This window comes from Amphibalanus amphitrite, unplaced genomic scaffold, assembly GCF_019059575.1.
Source record: "Amphibalanus amphitrite isolate SeventyFive unplaced genomic scaffold, NRLGWU_Aamphi_draft 000006F_arrow, whole genome shotgun sequence".
Lineage (NCBI taxonomy): Eukaryota > Metazoa > Arthropoda > Thecostraca > Balanomorpha > Balanidae > Amphibalanus > Amphibalanus amphitrite.
Window position 1 is genome coordinate 1117142 of NW_024881502.1, and position 17937 is coordinate 1135078.

Genomic DNA, 17937 nt, shown 5'->3' on the forward strand with positions numbered 1-17937 from the left:
AGGCGCCCACAATTTGACAAACAATTCAACGTTGTCATAGGTCATAAGAAAAACCATCTTCTCTTCGGTTTTATACATTTCTGTCATATAATCATTTGTATATTTGTAACGGTCTCTGTTTATGCCAACAATGACCAGATGACGAGCAAGACGCAACAGGCAGACCAGGGCATTCGGATGTTACTTATTGGGCACGAAAACACAACACACACACACACACACACATCAAACAAATCAATAAATAGCAACCGCACATCTCAAACTCTTGCACTGAATTCCACAATGCCACAACCGCACATCTCAAACTCTTGCACTGAATTCCACAATGCCCATATCTAGCACCCTCCCTTTCACAAAAAAAAACACACGAGATTACCTACTGGAGCAACGAACAGGACTTTCTCAATGACACCATTCAGTTCCACCAGAACATTTTTTAAAACACTTATAGGAAAACTTGAGTTGCTTGATTCGCAGTACATCTAAAATAATCGTGCTGAATCTAAGAAATCACGTGCCACATCACATTCACAATTCCTACATCGAGCAACAGCCTACACATACCGCGCCAAAGCAGCGGCTCGCATCCTAGCGCTCGGCTCGCTGAACATGCTCGAATAAGATGACATTGGCATAGCAATAGGTTAAAGTCGACTGCAGCTGTGTTCACTGCAGTTAGCGCTACGACTTGGCCTAACTTGGAGCTTATTTGTGCGTGATGACAGGTTTTGGTCAAATCCCAATGGTATGACTGGTTTGGTGCAGATGACACTAGTTTGTACCACGAACTATTTGACAGTTGGCAATCGGTAGCATGCGGGCTAGGCTGTGGCTAAACTGTGGTTGCACTGTGGCTGGGCTGTGGCTGAACTGTGCTTGAACTGTGGCTGGGCTGTGGTGCTACTGTATGTGTGGGCTGCCGGCTGTGACTGTTCTATGTGACTGTGCTGTGGCTGTAACTGTATAACTTGGCCATACAAGTTAGCCTGCATGGCTAACTTGTATGGCTGGCATGTATGGCTGAGCTGTGGCTGTTACTGTATGTATGGATGCGCTGCATGGCCGGGTGTTTACTGTACGGCTAAGATATATGGCTGCGCTGTGGCTGTGGCTGTATGGCTGCGCTGTCTGCTCGGCGGGTTCAGAGCTGGTCGGAGAGCAGCGGCACGGCACACACTGCCCGGAACCGGCGGCACGGGTCGCCGGACGCTGCTGCCGGACGCTGCGGGTCGGTCTCCTCCGGCTCCGGCCGCCTCCACCTGACGGACAGCACAGGTGGTACTCAGAGCTGCTGCCGGCCTTCAAACAATGCCTGCAGTCGAGTCGGATCAGACTTGGCTTTCAGCTTTGACAACTTTGGGAGGGTGACATATGTACCTATATGTGACCAGAGAAGGATGCTGCACCTATCCCAATCCACCAGTTGGATGAAAAGGTCCCCTTGTTACTCATTGCGCAGGCCTAGCGTCTATCTCGTGGGTGTGCAGTAACTTTGGGGACAATCAGAGCAGCGCAGCCCAGTCTGCGTGATAGGCTGCACAGACGGTGCCGAGCTTCGGGCGGCCCGAATAAACCCGAAAAACATCACAGCTCTTGGCGTCGCTCCTAGTTACCCCACACTGTTCAGCTCTCAGCATTGGCGTCAAAAGCGGGGGGGACGGGGGGACGCTTCCCCCGACGAGAAATCCGAGGGGGACGTCCCCCCAAAAAGAAACGCCCAATGATGCTTAAAAATAGCAATTTGCAGCGGTTGTTCGCAATGAGGAACCATGTGAACAGAAATAATCCAACAAAAGAAATTTGATTCTGGTAAGTTCGAGTGCACAAATAAGACCTCTGGTGAATGTAAATGTGCTTGAGTAGGCTGTTAAATTCGGACCCGTCAGAGATCGGTAAACAAGGGTGGCGCCACGGGGAGGGGGATGAAGGGATTTCCGCTCCATGAACAGCACCGGTGCATTAGGAAATTTGTGGCATAGATCTTAGTCATGTAAGTAGCAGCCTTAGTCACAGCCTAGACTTCAGCTAATTGGAGCTGGAAAATGACCTCAAATGACTCAGACGATACTTTTTTAAACCTATGAGTGAAGTAGACCATAAAACATCCGTCATGTGACCGATATATGATAGGTATACAAGTTCCGTGACCTAGGATGACCTGGCCTTGACATGAAAAAAACGAAGTTAAAGTTAGGTACCCTCAGGGTATCCAACTTCTAAGGCATAGGTATATCAAGGAGTGCGTAAACCAAAAGTGAGCCTGATCGGACTTGTTAGCCGGCGGCCAGAGCATTAATTGTGAAAAAGCCAAAATTCTAATAATTTTTCTTTGACATGACCTTTGACGTCATCGGTGACCTCGAGGTCAATGAAAATAGGTTTCGCTCAGCAGTTTTTCCAGCGCTATCAGACGCCGTTTGAATTTTAACGACCAGCCGAGTAGTCCAGAGATAAGAAGGCCTCTGTGGAGCCCCCCCCCCAGTCACTTGCGTTATGGAAAATACCCTAACCCTCGCCCGCACATGCCATTTTCCCATCCTAGAACGCACATGGGGGGGGGGGTGGTTGCCACCCCCCCGCGCCATTTCGTTCCTGTTGGAGATAGAGCTTAGCAGTAAAGACCAAAAAGATTCTTTGGGAAAAGACGAATCCAATGATACCCAGTTTTACCTTCTCAGGTCAGTCATTGACCTTCCAGGTCAGGTCAAACTAAAAAATGTTGCTGTTTTGGGTCACCGTTGGATATCAAGTGCGCTGCTTATCAAATACCGATGACGATGCTGTTTTCTGGTGCCAAGCCAGCTAGAACCTCTTTGTCACACTATCCGACCAGAATTTTGCTGCTGAGGTCATTTCAGGTCAAGTTAGGTCAAGGTCAATTATATGTGTTTGTATGTCTGTGTGTGTCTGTGTGTATACTGATGTGTGCACCGATCGTTTTTGGGTCCATATCACATGAAATCATGATCTGAGAAGCTTTTACCAAAAATGCAGTCAAAAAACTTCACAAAAAGTAAATTCAGCTTGCCTAAAACGCAATTATCTTAGATGACCTAGGTTGACCTTGACCCTGACCTTGACCCCTGTACATCGTCGAACAACATGTTCCATGATAGGTGGGAGGTAAGACTGGCAAAAAAGGCCGAAATCAGGGTGTCAAAAGCTCACAAGACCCATGGCAAACGCAAGATGTTGAGAATTGGCCATTTGGGTCATGACATGACCTGAAAAACAAGGTCATATCTCCGAAACCAAAAACCACAGAAACTTGAAATTTTCAGTGGACATCAAGAAAGGATAGACGAGCAGCTATACGAAAAATCAGCTTTCTAGCTTTAAAAATGTTGAGTGCAGAGCAGAAAGACTGCCTGGGGGGGTGGCAACCCCCCCCCCCATGTGCGGGCGAGGGCTAATCCGCGCACGACCGCCCCACTCACTGACTTCGACTGGATACGGCCTGCCACCAACTGCAACCATACCCGTCAGGGGGCTCATAAACATCGAGCGCCCGTGGCGCTTCGAACCCGTTCGCGCTTGTTGTAACCGGGAACGAGTGCTCTCACCACGCGGAGTCCAACGCTTTAACGACTGAGCTACGGGACCGGCTACTTATGGTGCAACTGTCAGGAAAGACGGCACCCATCAGGGTGTTGAGCGCAGACTGCCGCCCGACGGCGACCACTGACCTCTGCAGCAGACTGCCGCCGTCTGACCGGCCCTTGGAGACTGCTATGACCTGACCACTGACCTCTGCGGCAGACTGCCGCCGTCTGACCGGCCCTTGGAGACTGCTATGACCTGACCACTGACCTCTGCAGCAGACTGCCGCCGTCTGACCGGCCCCTGGAGACTGCTATGACCCGACGGCGACCACTGACCTCTGCAGCAGACTGCCGCCGTCTGACCGGCCCCTGGAGACTGCTATGACCCGACCACTGACCTCTGCAGCAGACTGCCGCCGTCTGACCGGCCCCTGGAGACTGCTATGACCCGACCACTGACCTCTGCAGCAGACTGTCTGAGGACTGCAGCGGCAGCGTCCAGCCGTGGACCTCCAGGGAGCAGAGCAGCAGCGGCACGCAGCTCGGAAGGCGCGTCGTCAGCGGCTCCTCGTCAATCTGCGCGCACACGTACACACTCCTCGTCAATCTGCGCACATACGTACACACTCCTCGTCAATCTGCGCACATACGTACACACTCCTCGTCAATCTGCGCACACACGTGCGCAGATTGACGAGATTGACTCCTCGTCAATCTGCGCACACACGTACACACTCCGCGTCAATCTGCACACACACGTACAAACTCCGCGTCAATCTGCGCACACACGTACACACTCCGCGTCAATCTGCGCACACACGTACACAGTGTTTGCACACAGTGTTTGCGGCGGTAGCTCATTACGCGTTGACCAATCATATTGCGTAGTTAACCATCGCCGGCTGAGGGGGGGGGGAGGGTGCCGCCCCTATCCCATACGGTTTTTCCCGCTATAGCTGCAAACACGCGGGCGATAGAGAGCTTTAACTTAGCGCATACCAAACTGTTGATTCAAGCCGGACCTTGGGACACCAACCGCGTTTTCAGGTCAGGTTAAGTCACCGACCTCTGAGGGCATAAGTGAACCTCTGCATGGTACTCAGATGTCGCAAATTCGCAACGCCCTCAGCGTCAGAGGAACATTCACAGGGAGATGAAACTTACAGGACGTAGTAACTAGTATCCTCCAGAAGTCTCACAAGTTATTTATCTCGGATTTTCCTAAAAGTCACATGAGATCAGGTCGGTCACATAACCTTATCCCTATAACCCAATGGGGGAAAAAAATGAAAATAGCTATTTTGGCGCCGGGAACGATCTCATACTATCTACAGGGTGACACAAAAAAAGCGGTCATCACCAAAATTCGAATAACTTCGGAAGTTTTATTCAGATCATCACCAAACTTCGGCCACTTTAGGTCACACCTATGTAGCAGACATCCACCAAGTTTCAAGTCTTCACTACGAATACTTTTAGTACAGTGTGTGTTTTACGGACGCTCCACAATGTGCTCCAGGTGAGCGCCCCGGCGCTGCAGGGCGTAGGCACACCTGCATCCGGCGGGCAAAGTTGCCGATAACCCGATAAGAATAACGTTTCAGGGGTAGCACACCCCCTGAGCACTGTCTCCAGAGGCCATTGCACTCTGTAAAGTGCACAGCCATCGGGTTATCGACAACTTTGCCCGCCGGATGCAAGTGTGCCTACGCCCTGCAGCGCCGTGGCGCTCACCTGGAGCACATTGTGGAGCGTCAGTAAAACACACACTGTACTAAAAGTATTCGTAGTGAAGATTTGAAACTTAGTGGATGTATGCTACATAGGTGTGACCTTAAGTGGCCGAAGTTTGGTGATGATCTGAATAAAACTTCCGAAGTTATTCGAAATTTGGTGATGACCGTTTTTTTGTGTCACCCTGTAAGTCACATGGAATCGTGATTTTATGCATTCTTTGCAAGGTCCGATGCTTCACTTTTGCATCGCCGATCTTGCTTAACGTCATTTATGACGTCACAAGGGTTACAAGGGTCATAAGGGTTTGTCGTCAATAACTCCCGATCGAATTGAGCTAGCGAGTCAGGAAAATCACCAATAGACTCAAGAAGATCTGCCGAATCGAATAATATGCAATATGACCTCCTCCGACCAGCTTTGTAGCCTGTGGGCTCTGACCTGACCTTGACCCGAGGTCAACATCTCAAGCTGATCTGATTCGAATAAAAAGCATACCATTCGACGCGCCTGAATAAGGAAACACGATTATGTCAAAATCGCGTCTCTGCGACCGTTTTTTTTTTCTCGCAAAGTTGTTTATATAAAACGGAACCGTGCCGCCTTGGACCACTTGACCTCATCCCAGAGGTCGCCGGTTGACAGGAGACTTTAAAGTCGGGTATCAGTCGCTGCGTCATGTAATGGCACACACGCTCGTTTTTTTTTTCGGTGACGATCTAACTCCATCAGGTGCGATCGACGAGGGGGGTTGCACCCCCCCCCTACCCTCACCCCTGGGGGGTGTACAATTGACCAACGCGATGGTACTGAAAGTTTCCTCGCAATGGGCTGCTTTTTTACGCGAGTTATTTGCGAAAAATCTTAGGGAGGACTGCATCAACAAGGCGGCGGGGGTTACCAACCAGCTGAACCCTGATTGGCTGACGCTGGCCTCTGCCACAGATGGCAGTTCTTGGGGTTTTCCGTAAATCACTAACTTCCTGCGTAAGGTACTGGTTTGGGAACAAGAAATGAAATATATTCTCCTAGGCTAAGGTGATCTTTTGGCCGTAAAAGCTCCTGATTTGTGCTAGTCTCACACCAAGCTACAAAACTGCTATTTCAGTTCAACCTCAATGCTAAAAGTGGTAGGGTAGCCTGGGGCAAGACGCCCCAGATAATTTATTTTGCTACATAAATTTTGTCCCACATCACCTGAAAGGCCAAATTTGTGCTCAATGCGTTCTTTGGACATTTTACTTTAAATTGCACCCCTCAAATTGATTCACTTATGATCGGACTCCAAGCTAGGAAGTGATTTGTGAAGCAACTGCAAATGGGGCATTTTGCCCCAACCCCAGGGCAAAACGCCCCACGGCCTGGGGCAAGTAGCCCCATACCTTAGATTAAAGATTTAACATGGTAGTTGGCTAAATCTCATGTGAGAGGTCCGTTAGACCTCTGGAGGCACGGCACTGAAGTTAGCACATTCCATCCTGTCAGGTGCTCAGCATATGACACTGTTGTATGAGCACCTACCTCATAAGACCAAATAATAAATTATTGCAATGCAAATGTTAACAAAATAGGTACTTCCTTTGCCATCCAGTTGCTGAGGAAAATACACATAAAGGCATAGAAACTTACTGTTCGCCAGCTACCGAACATTAGAAAGTGGGTAGCCCCAACAACACAAGAGGTAAAACGCCCCAGGGGCTTTTTGCCCCGCGACCTACTGGGGCGTTTTACCCCATCACGTAGTTCGGTCAGAGAACAACGCCTTGCACTCCAGTAAGACATAATTTAACACGAACCAACCCGGCATGATAAGCGTTAGACAATAGTTGTTCAAAATACATAAAAGTCGTTAACCTAATGTGGACCATAAAAGAACGCCATGATTCATAATCTGACAACAAAACATAAAAATCACTCAAAAAACACATTTTTGGCTATATCTCCCGAAAGAGTCATCACAATTTCTTTCCAGTCTGCTCATATAATGATCATATAGTGCACGTTTTATAGAAGAGATGATGTTTCCCCAGAACCTTGCCAGTTCCGAGAAACATCGGTGAGGCGTTTTACCTCGGCGGGGCGACTTGCCCCGGTCTACCCTATATTTTCTTGTACTCACCCAGGCGCATTGGCGTTCGTTGCATTGCTGTAAGTACAATAATAATCCGATTTCCACCGGATATCGACTCATGCCCCAGTGAACCGTTGCAGGGCCGGGGGTTGGGGGTGGGAGTGGGGGTGGAGGCGCTTGTGCTTACCTCTTATATATAATAGTAGTAACAGAGGGATCGGCAGCACTCACCAAGTTGCTGATGGACCGAGCCTCGTCGTAAGAGATGGCGTTGTTGACGTGCTCTGGGGCGAACGGCTTGAACTTGCCGAAGTCGTCCTCTCGCAGCTGGGCCGGGTTCAGGGGCAGCAGGCCCATGTTGGCCGCCAGCATCAGAAACGCAAACGTGACGAAGGCCAGTGTGCCAGACACCTGAAAAGGACCAGCTGGTAAGGCCAAGTTCCTCGTGACAGCTTTTGCACACATTGTGAATGCCATTTACGTTAGTGACCAACTTTCCCACAGGGGGTCTTCGTGGTTGTCACTTCTGCGTGGTTGTCACTTTTGTGTTTACAACGTAAACCTATAAAGGTATAGGTCGGAAGACGAACAGCTCGCGCCTTCGCGCCGTTCCCGCTTGCTTAGGACATACTACTACTAGTAGGTATAGCTCAATGGTTCTGGTTCACAAGACATTGTCAATGCCGCAAGCGCTAGTCCACGTGTTGCTGGGGTGGGGTTGGGGGTGGGGCGTTGATCACCCCCACTTTTTGCCACGCCATCAAAACAGCAGGCCCGCTAAATTTTGTGTAGGTACTTGTAGGGCATTGATTGAAGTTAACTTTCGCCCTGGCAGTGGCGGGGTGGATGCGACCCCCTTAGGTTTTTCAAAGATAGCGTAAAAAGGCGCAGCTTTGGGGCAACCTTTTTACATATGACCTAAAAATTTGAGGTCCGGGTGACCTTGGGTCAGGTCACCAGGGCAGAAAAACCGGTACAAGGTCAAGTAAAAATTCAACTTTCTTTATGCACCTGTCTAACTCACAGTTTTGGACTGATTTCCTTCAATCTTTCGAGATGTGCTCAGTTCACCGAGTTGCATAACATATGGCTGTTTTTTATGTCATTGACCTGAGGTCAGTTAGAGGTCATTACGTCGTAATGTTAAGCCTATGGAAAAATATTCAAATCACTCCAATTCAGAAAACACTGGTGATAACCGCTTCGTTTTATCACTTTTGTGCTTTGATACCACAGTATTTGCCGGTCCCGTAGCTCAGTTGGTAGAGCGTTGGACTCCGCGAGGTGAGAGCACGCGTTCCCGGCTAAAACAGCCTGGGTTCGAAGCGCGACGGGCGCTCGACATTTATGGGCCTCCTGACAGGTATGGTTGCGGTTGGTGGCAGGCCGTAGCCAGGCGAAGTCAGTGAGAGGACCGGCCGTGCGCGGCGATGTGCGCACGTTAAACTTTGAATTCTAAATTCTGCCATAGAACTGGAATTGCGCGATCGGAGGTTAGAGGGCAGGGTCATCGCAACAAGCTTCGCTTAGCGGTGGCTCTGTCCTTGTGAATCCTTCCTATCAAAAGGTTGGGACTAATTTAATTAAAAAAAAGTATTTAAAACTGTCACTTGGTTTTTTCTTTGTTTGGTGTACTTATCCAAGGGTCAGGTTAAAGGGACCCTCCCACCTTCAAAAAAGTTAATGAATTGGCACGAAAGTGATGTCGCTCGGTTCAGAAAGAGCGAAAACGAATATCTACCAAATTTCATCGAAAAATATTCACCGGTTTTCAAGATATTAGACTTTTACTTTTGTTTACTTTTTGGGATCTCCGCTGTTCCTAGCGACTTTATTTGAAAGTGCGGCATTTGTTGCGCGCAAAGCAGCATATACCACCGCGTGCTACCAAACGTTTTAGTAAAAGATTTAAAAATCGTTAGATCTCCGCTGACGTCACAAATTCTAAGGGGGCATACCAATGCACTAGCCCCTTAGAATCCGAAAACTGCAAGTTTGAAATTCCATATCTCCGAATTAAAGCATTTGTCGATGTTGTGAGTGCCCAAACCGGTATTTGCAGGCCATGGCCACCAATTTGGCTATCTCAACTCAAAACTAATGTTAAGGTGGGAGTGTCCCTTTAATTTTTGAGGATGGAGATGCTAGTACTGAGCATTGTGTTACATATGATGATGAAGATGATTAGCCAGATGCTCATTATTTAGGATCAAAATTGATAGAATAGTTGTATTACGTTTCACCCACGGGGCTTCTTCGGATACATATAGGTAAATTCAACAAATAGAACACAGAGATGCAGGCCAAGCTCAGACACAAATCATGCGCATGCAATAAATATCGTGAAAGGATTAACAGATATCTTGAGATTTAGACGAATAATAATTTTAAGATCGACCCCTAAGTGCGTACTGCGCGCTATTATTAGTCAATACGTATACCTATTTAACAGTCGACAACACAATACGTACTACGCGAATTACGCTATCATTCCATCTCAGAATTCGTACTACGCGCACACTAATACATACACATCATTCTAAATCACAGCTAACAATGACCTATAATACCCAATCATAATCTGTGTTCGGCGGTACAGCATATCTACAGGCGCTGCCTACTGGAGCCATCTGTTAGACCCGAAAGGAACTACTGCTACTATGTAGGTATCGATGTCATATAACGCTACCAACAGAACAAGCCAAGGAACAAGCGCTAATGTGCATATGATGATGTGTAGGGAACTGGATGGAGTAAGCGCCATGATGATGTGTTTTTGTTAAGTGCTGGTTTTTTGTTTCTTATCTCAATTGATTCAGTTATTAAAAGGTTCGCTGTGTATGATCTCATTTAATCTCATACACGTTGTGTATGAGATTAAATGTAAAATGTGTGGAGATACATACATTGGTAAAACTAAACGCATGGTGAGGACTAGATTTATGGAACACTTGGGAGACGCTAGGAACAAAAGGAAAGGTACTGACCTAGGTGATCATATACTGACAGCACACCCCACAGCACAACCGATGAACACTGACTTCGAAATTTCTATTCTTCATAGATGCAAGGACGAAGCGAACCTTTTAATAACTGAATCAATTGAGATAAGAAACAAAAAACCAGCACTTAACAAAAACACATCATCATGGCGCTTACTCCATCCAGTTCCCTACACATCATCATATGCACATTAGCGCTTGTTCCTTGGCTTGTTCTGTTGGTAGCGTTATATGACATCGATACCTACATAGTAGCAGTAGTTCCTTTCGGGTCTAACAGATGGCTCCAGTAGGCAGCGCCTGTAGATATGCTGTACCGCCGAACACAGATTATGATTGGGTATTATAGGTCATTGTTAGCTGTGATTTAGAATGATGTGTATGTATTAGTGTGCGCGTAGTACGAATTCTGAGATGGAATGATAGCGTAATTCGCGTAGTACGTATTGTGTTGTCGACTGTTAAATAGGTATACGTATTGACTAATAATAGCGCGCAGTACGCACTTAGGGGTCGATCTTAAAATTATTATTCGTCTAAATCTCAAGATATCTGTTAATCCTTTCACGATATTTATTGCATGCGCATGATTTGTGTCTGAGCTTGGCCTGCATCTCTGTGTTCTATTTGTTGAATTTACCTATATGTATCCGAAGAAGCCCCGTGGGTGAAACGTAATACAACTATTCTATCAATTTTGATCCTAAATAATGAGCATCTGGCTAATCATCTTCATCATCATAAGTGTCCCTTTAACTGAGGTCAGCTGAGATCAGGGGCCGAACGGCAGGGGAGCGTACCCCGCCCCTATATGCGTTAGCCGCTGTAAAAAAAGGCCAATACGGGCGAGGGTTTATAGCCACAGGAACGCGGTTCAAACGACGTTGGGCTCTCCTACCGCTAACTCTCTGTCAACGAGATAAAAAAAAACGGATGTCTTTTCCACTAGGCCACGCCGAGGACTACTCGAGGGCAGCGCTTTTCGAGGAGCGCTGTGGCCCGAAGGTTTGAACTTTGAATTGTGAAAAACGCCCGCCCGCCGCAAAACGCAAACACCGCAAAACGCGCAAAACGCACGCCCGAAACGCCAACGCAAAGGTCGCAAAAAATAAACGCCCGCCCGCCGCAAACCGCAAATAAAAAAAAACGCAAAAACGCCGCAACACAATAAAACCGCCCGCATCGCACGCCCGCTAACCGCCAACCGAAAACGCCTAAGAATCGCCCGCCCGCCGCCAAAAAAAAAAACACCGCAAAGAAAAAACGAAAAAGCGGCCGCCAACCGCAAACAAATTTAACACCGCAAACGACGCGAAAAAAAAGAAAACCGCCCGCATCGCCCGCCCGCCCGCCCGCCACCAAAGACAAACACCGCAAAAAACAAAAAACGCCCGCCCGCCGCAAAACGTAAACACCGCAAAACGTGTAAAACGCACGCCCGAAAAGCCAACGCAAACGGCAAAAAAATCGCCCGACCGCCGCAAACCACACAGAAAAAAAACGCCGAAACGCCGAAAAAATAAAACCGCCCGCACCGCACCGACGCCAACTGCTAACCGAAAACGACTAAAAGTCGCCCGCTGCAGCCGCCAAACGCAAACACCGCAAATAAGCGCCCGGCAGCAGCAAGATAATAATTCATCAACGACTGGCATACCGCCAGGCTGGTCATTTTCACAAATCAAAAAGATATCTGCAAAAATCTCCTAGATGAAAGCGCCCGATTATAAAACGGATGGCACGTGCGTGTTCCTCACCCCCAACTTCCTTCAGGTCAATCGTCATTTGGGTCACCTAACGCATTGACGACCGGCTGGGTGGAATGAACATTGCGCCAAGAAACGCAAGTATATTTTTAAAAAGAATCCCCATAATGGTGGATCCCAAAAGTTTGAAGCTACCACTTTGGCCCACTGGACGACACCTTAAACAGTTGCCGACCGGATGACACCCATTGTTTGGTCACCCACGCCATAGCATGCATCATGGGTGCGCCGAAATGACCAAAAGTCCCAATTTCCGGTGTGCAGGGTCATTTTCAACGGCACGTGGCACGTGGTTCTGGACTTTTCCGGCCACTTTGCGACATGCCCATGGGTAGTGCACCGAATGGTGGTTGATCTGCATGGAAGAAAATGGGGGGGGGGGGGGTCGTTTGGATCGTTTTCGAGCAATCTGCCGTGGAACGCATTTTTTTATTTTGCCCATTGGCTTAACACGGGAATTTTCAAAGTCACGTGGCACGTGCACCAGATGGTCCGCGGAGGGGAGACCCATACCAGAACGTAGATCACCTGGCCCACTAGAAATCCTGAAAAAATCAGAATTTTTGGAGCAGCCGTTTTCAAGAGCATCAAGTTGTACTGATCTCAGGCAGCTTTTGCCAAATTGTCAGGGAACTCAGATTCGTGTCGGGTCGCGGCCGGCCGGCCGCGGACCATTTTCAGAAGTGGCGGGCAGACCGTGCGTCGAGTACTTGCTTTCTCGCGTGGCGGTACTGGAGTTCACTAGCATTGTTTAAAATATTTTCATTTGCCATGAACTTGAAATTATACACTGTAATTAACGATCATTTGTCAATTATTACAAGTTCTTCAAAGTTCTTCCTTGAAAGCAAATGCTTTCATTTCACTCAAGAATTGTCTTGTCCACCACTATAACCGCCACCCAGCCGCCATCCATTGGAAGAGATAGGCTCTGCGGCACAAAGTGTCGTTTTAAACTGGACTGGGAACCAATGTGTGATGACATTTCGAGCTAAATTTATGCTCATTGTGTACCTAGAAGCATTGGGAACAACGCTCTGACTGTACATTTTTAGATTTTTGCCTCTAAATGAAAATATTTACAATCAAGTACTTTGCGAGCGCAGTTTAGAAGCTCCCGTAATGCTAAAGTCCTATCTCCTACAAGTATGTAAATACTGCTCTAGGGAACCAACAGTTCGCATCGTACTAGCTTTAAATTATATCCATATTGTTCCCAGTACTTTGCTGAACACTGTGGTGAGTGTACATTTTTCGTTTTTTGCTTTACAAGCGTAAAATTCGTATGGTTTTACACCACTTCATTCGCCTCCATAGCCCGGTAACGGCGCCGCGCGGCCCGGCCGGCCAGCGCCCGCTGTAGTTCCAAACACTGCCCGATAGATGGCAGGCGCAGAAGTGGTCCCAGCCGTCCCGGTACGTTGTTTTTCAATAGAAAAACACAATTCTAAAGAATAGTGTTTTAACTATTGACAACAAACCTTCGGTTACCGGCATCTGCGATGCCGGGCTCCGCATCGCGGGACCGCAGGTTGTTTGAGCAAGCACCTTTGTAAGCGCAGCAAAAACGCCCGCCACCAAACGAGAGGATGAGCCTTGCACGTGCAGACCGGAGTCGGTGTGCTACGGACTGACGTGCACGGCACCCTATTCGTTGGTCTATAGCGGTGTGCCAAATTTGAGTGCAATCGACCCGGCCGTTTTCGAGATCTGGAAGCGACACCCTGCACGTGCGCACGTGCAAAATGGGTACCATCTGACTTTTCCACGGCAACCTACTCACCGATCTCTGGCGTTGTGCTAAGTTCGGCTACAATCGGTCCGGCCGTTCTCGAGATCTGGAGGCGTCACCCTGCACGTGTGCACGTGCAGCTGCACCCCAACCGCGGCACATGAAAATACATACTTACTGACTTGTGCACGGCACCCTACTAACCAGTCTCTAGTGGTATTCCAAATTTGAGCACAGTCGGCCCGGCCGTTCTCGAGATCTGGAAGCGTCACCCTGCACGTGCGCACGTGCAAGATGAGTGCCATCTGCTTTGTGCACGGCACCCTACTCGCCGATCCCTAACGGTGTGCCAACTTTGATCACAATCGGCCCAGCCGTTCTCGAGATCTGGAAGCGTCACCCTGCACGTGTGCACGTGCAGCGGCACCCCAACCGTGACACATGGAAATGCATTGCGCGGCAGGTGCCTACAACCATGCCAAGTATCAGCGCAATCGGCAAACTAACTACAGAGTTATTAGATTTGTTACCTAACTGACACCTCTTCGTTTTGCACGTGGCACGCGCATTAGGGGTCACCCATACGCATCAAGAACAGCACACTACGTGTAAGAAAGGAAGAAGCTATCCCACACAAAAGACCGCGAGTGAATCGGTCCAGTGGTTGCAGAGATATAAGGTTTGTAAAGGCATCCCACAGGCGGCCTACTGCTAATATTTAGCAAATAATCAGTGTCGCATCCGCTCACGGGAGGTATCGCCGTCACCTGTTCGTATACTCTAATGTGGTTGGGTTCAAGTCACAGTCGAGCCCTGCTTTTTTACAGCTTTTCTTAAAAACGGCACATCGTGCAGTGACGTTCTATACATTGTTGGAAAGAGCATCGAAAGTTGTATATTTTAATTAACTTTTCACTTTGGTATATCTGCAACGTAAAAAGTCATTAAGCAACAAAGAAGCTCCCATTGACTTTCCATGTTAAAAATTTTAAATTTCAAATTAACTTTATAAGAAAAAACGATTTCTGCCAGCTTAACGAAGCATAGGGGAAGCCGGGGGAAGCCCGGCATAGTAAGCTCTTTTTCATTTTTATTACATACCATACGTGCTGTATAAAATGTTGATATCCTGCTAGCTAGCTAAGTTCATTGGCCGTGTTTTCCCAAAAATTCGGTTTTGTGGAATAAGTATAAGGTTGAGAAAATCGAGTTTTAAAAAAGTGTTGAATTTTCTGGGGTAAGCCCGGCATAGGGGTAACGCCGGCCACCTCCCCAGCGCTTTACAACGAGTTGATGAAACCATTATGTGTTTTCCAAATATTAACGGAAAGTGAAATATTAAGGTACTGATTAGCTCTGGACATCTTAGAGGTTATGTCACTACTGGTATTTTAGCTAGCGTCTACTACATATACAGTACAGGTCGATGAAAATCGTGATGCAAAATTGACAAAAAATGTGTATTTCAAAAATCTTTCAAACTTATTTTTCTTTTTACCTTAATGCATCATATTGCATATCATTCGACTCGGCTGATGAAGAAGAACACAACGACTTCATTTTTGAAGCTCTAGCTTCATTGTCTGTCGCGTTATCTGCAAAAACGTAGTTTGACCCTAGTTGACCTTAAGTGACATGACTGGCTTTGTCTATGATAACATGTTTATTTTCGAAATTTATCTTTGATCTAGGTGTAAACCAAACCTGCTCAGTACCTATTATCTCATGGAAAACAGTGGTTTAGTGGCATTGCTCTCGTTTGGGGGTAAGCTTGGCCACTCGCCCGGGGTTACCCCAATGTGCTAATTTTTATTTTAGAACAGCGATATTCGAAAAAAATGTCATACTTAAGCCAGTCTGCCTCGTCACCCCTCACTACAAACACTTAAACGGTCCTTACATAACATTCGTATAAATATTAGTACTGTATGGTATAACATTAACAGTGCAACATATCTCACTTTTTAGCTAAAAACCCTTAAAATATCATTTTTGCGCTATAACTTTAACAATATGCAACTTTTGTCAGCCTTAACTTTTTTGCTGGCGTTACCTTAGCTGCCACGCTGAATGGACAAACAGTTGAGCATTTTATTATGAATAATTTAGCCGGAAACGGGGTGGCCGGGCTTCCCCCGCGCCCGGGCTTCCCCCGGCTTCCCCTACCAGCATGTACTACGCTCTTTCCTCTACAAGATATAAGAGTTTGGGCAAATTCTATCTCTAAAATTTTGTACAATGAACGAAAGAAAATGTCTCTGCATAGGCTCGCATCGCCGTCCATTGACTTAACATGGGACACAGCAAAATTCCAACTTTGACCTTGTGCATAGAGGTGTTGCGAGATTCTGGCGGGTATACAGCGCACACTAGCGTGTACCCAAACGTGTTTGCCATAAAATGCTGGGAAGAAAACCACCTCCTTCTTGGCTCGTTTTCCCGCTATTTGGCGATCGCGCAAAAAGTGTCCAAAACCCCGTTGACTTAACATGGGGAAAATGGAATCGCACGTGCCACGCGCAAAAGAATTCTGAGCGAGTAGCGACCGGTGCCATCAGGTAGATCGCCTCCGGGAGCCCATACCCTGAAATTTTTACGAAGATTGAGCGATTCGTTTAGGCCAGACTCAAGATGTCTCGATTCGCTGCCAGACTTGCAAAACATAGCCCGGAGAACGACCGCTCCGGTTGTTTTTCAATAGAAAAACACAATTCTAACGAATAGTGTTTGTCTTTTCAAACAACCTGCGGTTACAATTCTAACGAATAGTGTTTGTCTTTTCAAACAACCTGCGGTTACGCTCCGGTTGTTTTTCAATAGAAAAACACAATTCTAACGAATAGTGTTTGTCTTTTCAAACAACCTGCGGTTATCCGTAGGTTAGCGCAGAAAGTAACTCATGAGCGGATAAGGTTTTCCTGGACACCTTCGTCTGCGGAAAACCAGTGATAGTTACTTAACTCACAACACATCATCTATTGGAATTTATCATTCAGTTCCATGCTTCATGTCATGCCAGGCTGATACGGGTCGTCGTTAGTCCAGATTTCTCCACTGCTGGCCTCTGCCGCCAGGGTCACAGGTCCCGAGCGGCCGGTCAGCGGCCGGTCAGAGTCCGTCCCGAGCGGCCGGTCAGCGGAGGTCAGAGGCCCCGAGCGGCCGGTCAGCGAGGTCACAGGCCTCGAGCTCCGTGCCACAGCCCGTGAATACGGCACGGCACATCTCGGCGGCATCAGTAGTCGAGCCGCGCCTACTGGCGTGCCAGTGCACGGTCTGGACAGCGACAAAAAGTCCCCGTTATCAGCCGGGCGGCGGTCGTCCCGGGTCGGCACTCAGTACTCACCCCGCGCAGCACCACAAAGTCCTCCGGCTCGATGTGCGTCTCATAGAAGTCGATGAAAGGCGCCAGCGGGGTCGGCAGGCCGGGGAAGTAGCGACCCTGTGCGCCGCCCTCCGAGGGTGCAGCGGCGGCAGCGGCCACCAGCGCGGCCGTCAGCAGAGCGCGGAGAGGCGCCATCGCGGAGCGTCGGGTGGCGGCGACTGGCCGAGTGACCGGCCGACTGGGGCCGGGCCGGGCCGCGCGGCCGCTCCGCCGCCAGCACCGCTGCCGCCGCCGGCCCGGCTCTCTCATTACGGCTGCGGTAGTGGCTGTTTGCATACCGACCGTCCCGGGTCGCGGCATAATGCAGGGACAGCGAGCGTGCAATGGTGAACCCTGTTACCGACCGACCCGAGAATGGAGAGCGCGAAGACGGGGGCGGGGAGACGGAGCGGGGAAGACGGGGACGAGGTGGGACGGAGCCACGGAGCCAGATGGTCAGAACTGCACTTCCTTAGAACGATTTTGTTTGATTACTTTCGCTCTGCCATTGATGCAAAAAGTGATAATGAAAATAGCTAGCCCGTATCAGTACAGGGGTGTGGGCATTTTGGGAACTGCCTAAACATTTTACAAAATGCCTGATTTTCGATTTACTTAACCGTTTTTTTTTATCACCGGCGTTGACCACAAGCGTTCCACTGAGCCTGAGCCCGAAACACATCCCAAGGTCACGAATACAGGGTATCCAGAAATTGATGCGGGGTTGTT

The 17937-nt window shown here is 48.3% G+C and overlaps 1 protein-coding gene across 1 annotated transcript; it reads right to left on the reverse strand.

Moving 5' to 3' along the window:
* Positions 1–165: 165 nt before the first annotated feature.
* LOC122377627 lies at positions 166–17421 on the reverse strand. Its single transcript, XM_043357891.1, has 4 exons — positions 17191–17421; positions 7579–7758; positions 4003–4118; positions 166–1259 (listed from the first exon to the last, which is right to left on the reverse strand). The coding sequence occupies exons 1-4, from the start codon at positions 17362–17364 to the stop codon at positions 1142–1144; spliced, it is 588 nt and encodes a 195-aa protein (XP_043213826.1). The 5' UTR covers positions 17365–17421; the 3' UTR covers positions 166–1141.
* Between the last annotated feature and the right edge of the window lie 516 nt (positions 17422–17937).

Coding starts and splice junctions, on each gene's coding strand:
- LOC122377627 (XM_043357891.1), bottom strand. CDS start 17,364: ATGGCGCCTCTCCGCGCTCTGCTGACGGCCGCGCTGGTGGCCGCTGCC. Junction 4,119..7,578: donor CTCGGTCCATCAGCAACTTG/GTGAGTGCTGCC, acceptor GTGTGCGCGCAG/ATTGACGAGGAGCCGCTGAC. Junction 1,260..4,002: donor TCAGACAGTCTGCTGCAGAG/GTCAGTGGTCGG, acceptor GCTGTCCGTCAG/GTGGAGGCGGCCGGAGCCGG.